At 49.0% G+C, this 11,621-nt stretch overlaps 3 protein-coding genes across 3 annotated transcripts; 2 read left to right on the top strand and 1 right to left on the bottom strand.

Moving 5' to 3' along the window:
• Positions 1-251: 251 nt before the first annotated feature.
• On the bottom strand, positions 252-850 carry PENARI_c009G02747 (TspO/MBR family protein; the record flags this gene model as incomplete). The annotated part of the gene is made up of 2 exons (XM_022631789.1): positions 252-697; positions 748-850. 2 exons carry the CDS (start codon positions 848-850, stop codon positions 252-254), a joined length of 549 nt encoding a protein of 182 aa, XP_022488266.1.
• Positions 851-1,335: 485 nt separating this feature from the next.
• Positions 1,336-2,114, top strand: PENARI_c009G10283 (putative DUF341 family oxidoreductase; the record flags this gene model as incomplete). Its single annotated transcript, XM_022632016.1, has 2 exons — positions 1,336-1,453; positions 1,558-2,114. The coding sequence occupies 2 exons, from the start codon at positions 1,336-1,338 to the stop codon at positions 2,112-2,114; spliced, it is 675 nt and encodes a 224-aa protein (XP_022488212.1).
• A 428-nt stretch (positions 2,115-2,542) lies between these two features.
• PENARI_c009G03483 (putative polyketide synthase) lies at positions 2,543-10,576 on the top strand (the record flags this gene model as incomplete). Its single annotated transcript, XM_022631812.1, has 8 exons — positions 2,543-2,779; positions 2,827-2,913; positions 2,967-3,024; positions 3,080-3,419; positions 3,472-3,997; positions 4,044-9,341; positions 9,393-9,713; positions 9,767-10,576. The coding sequence occupies 8 exons, from the start codon at positions 2,543-2,545 to the stop codon at positions 10,574-10,576; spliced, it is 7,677 nt and encodes a 2,558-aa protein (XP_022488426.1).
• Between the last annotated feature and the right edge of the window lie 1,045 nt (positions 10,577-11,621).

Raw genomic sequence — 11,621 nt, 5'->3', positions numbered from 1 at the left:
TGATATTGGATTTCACATTTCTGCTCAGACTTATACATAGAAGCGGACCCACCGAGGCGAGAACATTCGCCGAGAGCTTACGGCGCCACCAGAGTGGAGCAATTCTGAACCTTCACAGGCTAGAAGGGGAGCTAGAACGCGTAAAAGCTGTTTCGGCCACATGATACATTCAATTAACCCCCGAGCTCCCTGCATAACAGAACAAAATGACGATCTCTAATCTAAGTTTCAAAGTCTAGTTCAAGGTCTATCTACTCCGACCGCTCTTTCTTAGGCAAAGTCCAGCCATTCAGCATGCCAACACCTGTATTAAGATATGCAGCATAACCAAGCCAAGCAGCGTAGGGGACCAAGCACCAGAACGCCGTGCGATCGGCCGACCACCAATTCACCATCAGCGCACCCACGTTACCCGCTAACAGGGCCAGATCGCCCAGAGCCACAGCCGGCCGCCCCAATCGGAAGAAGAGTGGCATCCAGAGGAAGTTCAGGGCCAGCTGCGTGGTGTAAAGTGTCTGTGCAGTGGAATTGGTATCGCGCACCACGAGCGAGAATGATTGCGACGCAGTTGTCGTGGCGTGGTGCGAGGCGTACCCCATTAATCCGTACAGTAGCGTCCAGGCCGGCGCGAAGAGCCAGCCTGGTGGGCTGTAGGGTGGTTGCTTGAGCTTGTTGTAGGTTGCGCGGTTTTGTTTCCCTGTTAAGACGTCAGTCAAAGGGTCTTGTCATTGTCATTGGTTGTCGTACGATTGGTCAAGAGGGCTACTGCTGTCCCTGCGGTGATTGGGGTTGCGACCGCCAACAGGGGTGAGGCGAAGATCGCCTGTGGGAGAGCGATAGACCAAGGCATTGTGCTAGGATGTGATGCTTGATGATTGTCAATATTGGCAAGTTAGGGGAAGTCTAAGTGATCTGGCGATTTCTATTGTCACTACGTCATAGGCCCTGCCTTGGCACCGCCATCAGCCACTTGTTCCTTTGGCAGAAATAATAACCGGTCACATATTGAATATGAAGCTGAAGCCAAATACTGAATGATTGAAGTGAGGTGAAGTGGAAGTGGAAAGTGACATGATCGACGCGTCTGTGCGACTATTCACCGGGTTCAGGCCGAATATACATAGTCCGGCGGGTTTCAAGTGTCTATACATTCCTGAAATTAGCATTGAACCCCTCATTTCCTGAGTGCAGAGGATTCAATTGAAAAGAGCAATATAAAATGCCATCAACAGACAACCCAGTGAAAATGGCAATCGCAGTCAATTCCGCCTCAATCCTGACGGCGAATTGTCTCCCGGCCTCTTTCTCTGCCTTTGCCTAGCACCAACCCAAACCATGCCCCTACGATTACTGTGTCTCCATGGCTGGGGAACGAATCAAAAGGCAAGCCACCACCCGCACAAGACAGAAAATCAACCCACTAACCTCCAGCAGATTCTACAGTCGCAATTGAGTATGCCAAACACCCATCCTCGTGAAACACAAAAAGCTCAAAAGAACCAGGTGGCCTCATAAAAGAGCTCCAAAAAGACAACACGGCAACATTCTCCTTCCTAGAGGGTGACATCGACTCAGATCCTGGCCCGGGAATCGCCGGATACTATGAAGGCCCGTACTACAGCTACTACCGGTTCCCGCGCACGTTCTCCCTCGAAGACAGCGACGAATCCGACATCCTGGAGGCGTACCAGCTGCTGAATGAAACAGTCGCCTTGGAAGGCCCCTTCGACGGCATTCTGGGCTTCTCGCATGGCGGCACATTGGCTGCGGGCTTCATGATCCACCATGCGAAGATGTATCCGGACGAGCAGCCTTTATTTCGCTGTGCTATCTTCATCAATTCGCTGCCGCCGTTTCGGATGGATCCTGGTCCTGGTCAGCGGCCGGTTATTGATGATGGTTTGCAGGGTTTCATTTCTGTTCCCTGTGTGCATGTTGCCGGCGCTAAAGATCCGCTCTTTGAGTATTCGTTGGCGCTGCATCGGATTTGTAATGCAAGTTCTTCTACTTTTGCTGTTCATGGGAAGGGCCATGATGTGCCCAGTGATCAAAAGAATGTTGCTATTATGGCTACTGCTATTCGGAAACTGTGTAGTCAGACCCTGATCTGGTGAAACAGGATTAAAGCGTGCGAGTCTTCTCGGGTATGCGACGGTGTTAGAAAATGAGTTCCTTGGGGGCCTCGTGGATAAGAGTGTAGTATTTGGCGGTTGTGGAACGGAAACGATTGTGATGATTCGTTCATGATAACTTCCCAATGCACGAACTTTGTTTCAGAGAGAGACACACTACGGCCCTTGGAGTTTATTTTGCCGTCGAGGGTTGCACCCGGCTACTAAGTTGGTGCAAGTGAGAAGAACCTTCTCACCCCGAGGTGTAGTGTTGCAGACCCAAAGGTCGTATGATAGGGCTGAAAGGAAGCTTAACTTGTAGTCCCCAGACTGGCATATGGAAAAGCAAAAGCGCTAACAACAAGCTTTTCTGTTTTTTTCATACGAGGTATATTGTCGCCATCAATCTTTTAGTAACCAAAAACCCAAAAATGTCCAAACAAACCGCAAAAGACAATGGAGAGGAAGGTGTTATGGGAGTATTGGAAGCAGACTCTTGTATGCCGATAGCCATTGTGGGAATCGGATTCCGAGGACCAGGAGATGCTCAAAATGTCGAGAAGCTGGAGGAGATGATACGGGCTGGCAGAGAAGCATGGAGCCCGATCCCAGCGAAAAGGTGGAACAACACTGCGTTCTACCATCCGGATCATTCTAGACATGGAACGGTAGGTCCTCAAAATCCGTAACAAGGACCGAAAATAACCGTTAGTAGGTCAACGTGGAGGGCGGTCATTTTCTGGAAGATGACATCTCCGTTTTTGATGCGCCGTTCTTCAACATGACGAGCGACGAAGCATCGGTGAGTATCTTTGCGAAGATGTGAGAATTGCGCTAACCACCAATTAATACCAGGTCATGGATCCCCAGCAGAGACTCCTGCTAGAAGTGACATACGAGGGCTTGGAGAATGGTAAAAAAAACCCTTTGCGATCAATGCACCATATCTGGGTTCTAATGATACGCAGCTGGAATACCCCTTACCCAAATAATGGGCACAAAAACATCCTGCTTTGTCGGGTCTTTTTCAGCAGATTATACAGATCTCCTCCTGAGAGATCCCGAATGTGTACCGATGTATCAGTGCACAAATGCCGGACAGTCTAGGGCAATGACTGCCAACAGACTATCCTATTTCTTCGACTTGAAAGGGCCGAGCGTCACCGTAGACACGGCCTGCTCGGGAAGTCTGGTAGCACTCCATCTGGCATGCCAGAGCCTGCAAACAGGGGATGCCTCTGCAGCCATTGCGGCGGGTGTCAATTTGATATTGAGTCATGAGTTCATGTCCACTATGAGTATGATGAAGTAAGATAAGCACCATATTGACAACGAAAGGACAACACTGATTAAACTCCAGGTTCCTATCGCCCGATGGAAAATGCTACACCTTCGATGAAAGGGCGAATGGATACGCCCGCGGCGAAGCTGTTGGTTGTTTAATCCTCAAGCCTCTGGCTAGCGCGTTACGTGACAAAAACACCATCAGAGCTGTGATCAGGGGGACCGGATCTAATCAGGATGGGCGTACCCCTGGTATAACTCTGCCCAGTGGAGCTGCACAGGAGTCATTGATTCGAAGTGTGTATGCTCGAGCTGGCCTTGATCCGTCAGAGACAGAGTTTGTAGAGGCACATGGTACAGGTACGCAAGCTGGTGACCCCATTGAAACCGGTGCCATTGGGCGGGTGTTTGGGCCTGGTCGGTCTTCGGATGACCCGTTGCGGATAGGCTCAATTAAAACCAATGTTGGGCATTTAGAGGGAGCAAGTGGGATTGTTGGTGTGATCAAAGGAGTTTTGATGCTGGAAAATCGGTTGTTTTTGCCGAATCGCAATTTTGAGATCGTCAATTCGCGTATTCCTTTGGACGATTGGAAACTGAAGGTTTGCGAGAATCGTTCCATTTGACGGCCACTGGCTGATTCCTTAGGTTCAATTACTCCCTGAGCCGTGGGAGACCACTGGACCGCATCGTGTTTCGGTCAATAGCTTTGGGTATGGAGGGAGTAATGCTCATGTCATTCTTGAAGATGCCATGGGATACCTATCCATTCGGGGTCTCAATAACAGAATGAAGTTGTCATTGGTGGCATCTAACGGCACGCAAGGAAAAGAGAATCTCGGTCAGTCGGTCAGCAGATCGCGTATATTCATGCTCTCCGGCTTTGACGAGCAATGTTGCGCACAGCAGATGCAAAGATTGAGAAATTACATCCTTGACAGAGGCCCAAGACCCGACAACGAAAAGTTACTGGATGATCTTGCTTTCACACTCAACGAGCGCCGTTCAACTTTCACCTGGAAAGTGGCTATAGTAGCCACCACAATTGAAGACCTGGCTACATCGCTTGCTCGAAGTATCAAATGCAGAAGTGCCGTGCGAAGACCCAAATTGGGATTTGTCTTCACAGGCCAAGGTGCCCAATGGGCTGGGATGGGGAAGGAGTTACTCGAAGCATATCCGGTCTTTCGAAACTCAGTCCTGGCGATCGACACATATTTGGATGGCATTGGAGCACCGTCCCTCGTAAAAGGTATAGATTACTTTGTTTCCAGATATATCCGTGCTAACCTGGGCTCGTATGAAGGAGAGATTACAAAATGCCCCCAAAACTCGGATTTGAATCACCCCCGCCTCAGCCAGATGGTGTGCACAGCACTCCAGATAGCACTTGTTGATCTACTGCGTTCATGGGGTATACACCCAGACTCTGTGACGGGTCATTCCAGTGGTGAAATCGCTGCAGCGTATGCTGTTGGAGCGCTCAGTATGGAAAATGCGATGTCAGTTGCATACCATCGAGGTGTTGTGGCGAGCCAGCTGTTGGATGACCATAAAACACGAGGTGCCATGATGGCGGTGGGTGTGTCTGCCGAAGAAATTCATCAATATATTGATAGACTTCTTTGTGGAAAGCTCGTCGTGGCATGTGTCAACAGTCCATCTAGTGTTACTGTCTCCGGTGACGCCCTTGCCATTGCTGCTCTGGCGCGGCTATTGAGAAACGAGCCAGTATTCAGCCGCAGCCTTGCTGTGGATGTCGCTTATCACTCTCCACATATGGCCCTTGTTGCAGATGAGTATCGTCGTTTAATCGATTACATTGAACCTCAGAACCAAAACCAAGTAGAAGACGAGAGACAACACAGATCAGCAGCATTCTTTTCGTCCGTTACTGGAGCAAACCTTTCGCAAGAAGAGCTGGGCGCTGAGTACTGGGTCTCAAATCTGCTTGGACAAGTGAAGTTTTCCGAGTCTGTCAGAAACTTGTGCTTCGAGACAAACACGCAGCGGCCTGGCTACACCGAATCGGTACGAACCAGAAGGGTTGGAGCAGCACAAAAAGCCAACGTCGACTGTCTCATCGAGATAGGTCCTCACTCTGCCCTTGCTGGGCCGATCAATCAGATCCTACAAGCAGACACAAAGCTTAACTCTGCCGATATTGTGTATACGAGTGTTTTGAAACGACGGAACAACGCGGTCGCAACTGCACTTGACATGGCTGCCACCCTGGCATCGCTCAACTATCCGGTGCATTTTGGTGCGATCAACAGCCCAGAAGGACCTGGAGGAACCTGTATGCCACAGCTGCTAGTCGATCTCCCACCGTATCCTTGGAATCATACCAGATCGTATTGGGCTGAGCCACGGCTTAGCAAGGTGTACAGGAACAGGAAATTGCCTCGAAATGATCTTCTTGGCGTACCGGATAATATGTCTTGCCCAAATGAGCCTCGTTGGAGAAATTTTCTTCGGACTTCGGAGCTTCCGTGGCTTCTTGACCACAAAATCCAGGGGAATATTGTCTTCCCCGCTGCGGGATATTTGGCAATTGCAATCGAAGCTTTAATGCAGCGCGGGAATAGCGGAGTCAATATTGTCAAATATGTTCTCCAAGACGTTTTGTTCAAGTCTGTTCTGGTTCTCAATGAGACGTCAGCCATTGAACTTATGGTCTCCATCCGGGAATCAACGCACATGCCACATGAGCTATACGAATTCCACGTCTACTCGATCTCAGAAGATAACCGATGGACCGACCATTGCACTGGGCTGGTCGGCTCACAAAGAAGGATCGATGTTTCAGCCGACGGGCCCGAGGAAACAGACAACTACGCCATGGTACCATTAGGCACCGAGGTCCATGGAATATCTCTGATCGACGTTCCAAACTTCTACGAAGAGCTTCATGAAATAGGGCTGGAGTATGGACCATGCTTCGCCAATCTGACAAAGGCACACATCACCCAAGAGGGGGCTTGTTTTGCAGAGGTCACAGTGCCAGACACCAGGTCGGTAATGCCGCGCGCATTCCAGTATGATCTTCTAATCCATCCCTGCACGCTCGACAGCATGTTCCATACTGTCTTTGCTGCTTTACCACCTGGCATGGATATTCAAGAAGGTCCCGCTATCCCCATCTCCATCGAGGAGATGATCGTGTCATCTGGTATCAGTTCTTCGGCAGGCGATGTTATGAGCATTTGTACTCATGTAAGACAGGGACCTAAAAGGGATGTGATGGCATCTATAGTGGTGGTTGACTGCAATGACAAACAGTCCGAAATGGAACCCAGCATTTCGATCCGTGGCTTGCAATGTACACGGCTCGAGCGCGACAGAGGTGCTTCCCTTGCCAAGGAGAATCAAAGTACTTATCACATTGAGTGGAAGGCCGATCCGTGTTTTCTTTGCAAAGACAATGCATCTTTCTTATTTAAGCAGGAAAGCGAGCCAGCCCAGGACCCTGCATCTCAAGTTGAATTTGAGGAATGTGCGGTGGGGTTCATAAGGACTGCGTTAGAAGAAGTCAGTGCCATGGAAGCAAGGAAACTAGATACTTCTCACCGCAGGTTCCGATGTCATTTACAGGACGTTCTGGATAAATACGATGAAGAACACCCTGATTCAATATCTGGGTTGAAAGGAATGAAGCCCAACCCGACAGGAGATCTGCTGCGCGCCATCGGCGAGAACCTCGTGGCTATCATCAGAGCCCAGGTAGATTTCACCGATGTTATCACAAATCATCAACTATTGGATACATTTTGGGATATTTTCTCTGCAGATTCCTCATACAAAGCAACAGCCCGGTATCTGGATTTGGTCGGCCACAAGAAACCAGATATTTCGATCCTGGAGTTTGGAGTTGGGACAGGACAAGTGGCCCAATTATTTCTCGGACAACTTGCACATTCCACCCAGTCCCCTCGTTGTGGAAAATACACATTTGCCCATGAAAGTCCCCTCGTTCTGGAGCATACCGCGAAGCGGCTGGAGGCATGGTCAGGATTGGTTGACTGCAAGTCGCTAGATCCCGGAAAAGATCTCCCGACGCAGGGATTTGAGAAGGGATCTTTTGATATAGTCATACTACCTCATGGCTTGTGCACTGCACAATGTGAGCAAAATGCGATTCGCAAGATTTATGACCTTCTTAGGCCATCCGGGTCATTGATTGCAATCAGCCCTTTCAATCCAAAGCAGAATATTGTCAGAAATCTTCTGTTCAGTGCATTGCATTGTTTGTCTGCAGAAGAATTCTGCTTAGGTCAAGGTGGTTGGTCAGAGTGTCAATGGGACGAGATACTGCGTGCTGCACACTTTACCGCAGTTGATGTTTTTGCAGAACCAGATTGCGAGAAGAACCATCAATTTATCGTCGCCCGAAGGGGGAAGACAGAAATATCGACAGCGAAGGTTTCAATCATCTGCGAAGGCGAAGCTGGGATTGCCGTTAGAGATTTAGTCACCCAACTGGAAATTCTTGCCTGTGAAGTGAATGTGCGAAGTATAGACGATGCGCAAACAGAGGATCGAATCTGTTTGGTGCTGGATGCCCAGCAAGGATCTTTGCTGGCCGCCCCAAATGATATCACATTAGGCAAAATAAAAGCAGCATTCATGCATAGCGCAGGTGCTCTCTGGATTACCAGAGGTGGCACAGTTGAGTCAGTCAACCCGAATGCGAGCCTTGCTGTGGGCTTTGCACGAACAGCGCGTGCCGAATCCGGGGTCAATCCAATTGTCACCCTTGATCTGGATGCACAAAATCCTCTCTCCGAATCTCATTCTGTAGAGCTGATTTCAAACCTCCTGGCGGCCCGCTTCCTCCGTCAAATCCCGAATGACGACACAGAGTTTGCGGAAAGAAATGGGATAATCCTGATTCCACGTGTGTTGGAAGACTCAGATACGAACACAGCCATGCTCAGTTTCCTTGCCAGTGAGACTGTTACTGAGGAGTATTTCCACCGGGCGGAGCAGCCTCTACGTCTATCGAGAAGATTCAAAGAGCCTCGCTTTATTGCGGACTGCGCATTGTCAGAACTTCCAATCGGGCACGTTGGAATCACAGTACATGCCTTTGGCCTCAGCGAGCAAGACCTTCGGAGAGACACCCATGATTGGAACTCGGGTGACACTCTTGGCCACGAATGCAGCGGAGTTGTCTACAACGTCGGTGTCGGGGTTCGTGGCATCTCAATTGGAGACCGTGTGGCGTGTCTTGGAACTGGCACAGCCAGGAGTTTCTATCATGATCGAGCAGCGGCATTCCAGAAGATCGGTGATAAAATGTCATTTGAGCTTGCTTCAGCATTGCCTGTCGCATACTCGACTGCATATTATATCGATAACTACCATTTGTCGCATCTTCAATTGAATGACGTTGTCCTTGTGCACCGCGCTGGCTGCTGGTGTGGACAGGCGATTGTGGAATTGTACAAAATGAGAGGCGCCCATGTCTTTGCGACAGTCCAGGATTCGACAGAAAAGCTTTTGTTGTCATGCCGATTTGGAATTCCTACCCATCATATCTTCATAGATGGACAAAATGATGTCGTGAAGAGTTTAGGGAGGTTAACTGACGGCAAGAGGCCAAATCTAGTAGTGAGCCTGGGGACCGGTGACGAACAACTCCAAAGTTTGACCGCGCCTTTTGGCCACTTTATCCGACTTTTCGCCGACAAGTCCAGAACTCAAGGGGTCTTGCGTTATCGCAATATTTCGTTGTCAACATTTAACATTTTCGATCTCCGGAAGGAAAGGAGAGACCTTGCAGACCACATTTGGTGTAAGGTCTTTCGACTATTCCGGGAAGGACGACTCAAAGGCCCGTCGGGGACAGCGGTACACAACGTCTCACACATTCAACAGGCCATAGAAGAAATACCTACCAAGCGGCATGTTGTCGTTACTGCTGCACCAGATGATCTTGTCATGGTAAGTTCCCCCTTTCATACAAAAAAGACGTAGCTAGCTCATATTGGACAGGCCACACTCCCCAAACCACCACAATCATTGTTCCGTGCTACTGCATCCTATCTTCTAGTCGGAGGTCTTGGTGGAATCGGACGTGAGGTGGCTTTATGGATGGCCCAAAACGGTGCAAAGAGTCTGGTCTTTCTTAATCGAAGTGGCCTGTCAAAGGAGAAGTCCCAGACAACAGTAAGGGAACTGGAGAAGAAAGGTGTCCAGGTTATAGTTCAGGTTTGTAACATATCCAACGAGATTGAAGTTCAGCAAATGATTGTGGATGTTTCCCGCTGTGCGCCTCCAATTCGAGGAATCATTCAGGGGGCTATGGTTGTTAAGGTCAGGCTTTGATATTTGCTCCGTTTGTGTCAATACTGATGCAAGGCTTCTAGGACGTTCATATTGAGAATATGAGCCTGGATGATTATCGAGAGGTCATGGGCCCCAAATATGCAGGGACCTGGAATCTGCACCGACATTTGCCCAAAGACCTCGACTTCTTCCTCATGCTTTCTTCCATCAGCGGCGTGATTGGCAATGCGACTCAAGCTGCATATGCTGCTGGTTGTTCCTTCCAGGATTCATTTGCCGCATATCGGAGCAGCCTGGGCCTTCCAGCAGTATCATTAGATCTCGGCACCATCACAGATGTTGGTTATCTGGCAGAAAACACAGATTTAGCAGCGACGATGAAAAAGCAAGGATTCCAGGGCACGGACACACCAACCCTTCTGTCGCTGATTCGAGTCGCGATATCTCAACCCCCAGCCGGAGGAACACAGATTGTAGCCGGTCTTGGCCAATGGAGAGAGGAAGAATCACTGGGGAATTTTAGTACACCTTTGTTCTCTCATTTCCGCCGCAAATTTCACAATCATGGAAGAACTGCCATACTCGGCGATTCGGCTGAAGGTTTGAAGGCGGACCTTAAAGAAGCCAAAAACCTAGAACAAGCCACATCCGTCATCTGTGAAGCATTGAGGCGGAAGATTGCTCTACATCTCTCTGTGCCAGTAGAGAACATCGATCCCTCCCATCCAGTTTCTGAGTACGGCGTTGATTCTCATGTTGCGGTTGACCTACGCAACTGGGTGTCCAGAGTCCTGGACTGTACTGTTCCCATCCTGCAGATTATAGCAAGCTCGATCCTGGATCTGTCCAGCAATATTGCTAGTCAAAAGTTGGGTGACAGAAAAGAATGAAGCTCGGTTGTGTCCCATACTTGTCCTGATATACTATCGGTCTCCGATGTAACTTTGACGATGTGCGTTATTATGCTTGCGAGAAGCCGTTACGAATGTGGATTAAACTGCAGCTGAATTTTATCACATCGATTCAGAAATATTCGAGCTCATATTTTCAGGAATCAGATAGGATCAAAGCCGATCCAGATCTGGTTGATCGCTAGGTTTGAAAAGGTGATACATATCGCATGTGCGTTACTAGTCAAGTTACCTGCAGTAGCCTAAAGAGTAAAAGTACCCGAAAAACAAACCAGGCTGCGAGGAAGCCACTGAAAGGAATCAAAAGGATCTGAAACATAACCCTTTTTAATAGGTTACAAGAAGCGAGATGTCCATAGATCGCAAACCATTCCGAAAGTACATAATAATTTCTGATTGGATGATCACAATAGGCTGATTCGAAATCTATCCGACATCCCCATGCCACGCGGTTATTCGGATGTTGGAATACTCCGAAGCCCCTGCTTCCGCTTAGGTCAGCGGAACAATAACGACAGTTCAATGACCGATTGGTCAGTTAAGGCAAACAGTGGAGTAATTGATAACCCAATCCGCTCTCGCGGAGTCGGCATTCCGTCGCCTAACTCCTAAGTCCTGAGCTCGGAATAGATTAGCTGTGTATTTCCTGCAGTGGCCCGATATTTGAGTCACCGATCTGATAATGACTGCTTTCTCAACCATCCATGCCAAGGTCATCGTGGCCATACGGGTTCCAGCTCAGCGGGTACATGGACGATGTATCCACTTCCGGGGCTTACTGCGAGTGGATTATCTTGATTTGGGCGAATAAACTGCATTGAAAGTGTGTTCTAGAGCAATATGACTTGCCTCCGTTGTGTTCGGGCCCATCAGTAATCCCGATGATTTCCTAAAATGCATATTTGCTTCGGCCTCGGGCTTCGGGTTCATCTGCTTTGTTACTGGGGACCCACTCAGCCTATTGACGCGATACATGTCCATTAAAATGTACGATCCCCCTTTCTCCTTTCCAGTTGCTTTCTGG

This window comes from Penicillium arizonense (genome assembly GCF_001773325.1).
Source record: "Penicillium arizonense strain CBS 141311 chromosome Unknown PENARI_contig009, whole genome shotgun sequence".
NCBI lineage: Eukaryota > Fungi > Ascomycota > Eurotiomycetes > Eurotiales > Aspergillaceae > Penicillium > Penicillium arizonense.
The sequence above is the reverse complement of the archived record's forward strand: the minus strand, read 5'-3'. Positions and strand labels throughout refer to the sequence as shown.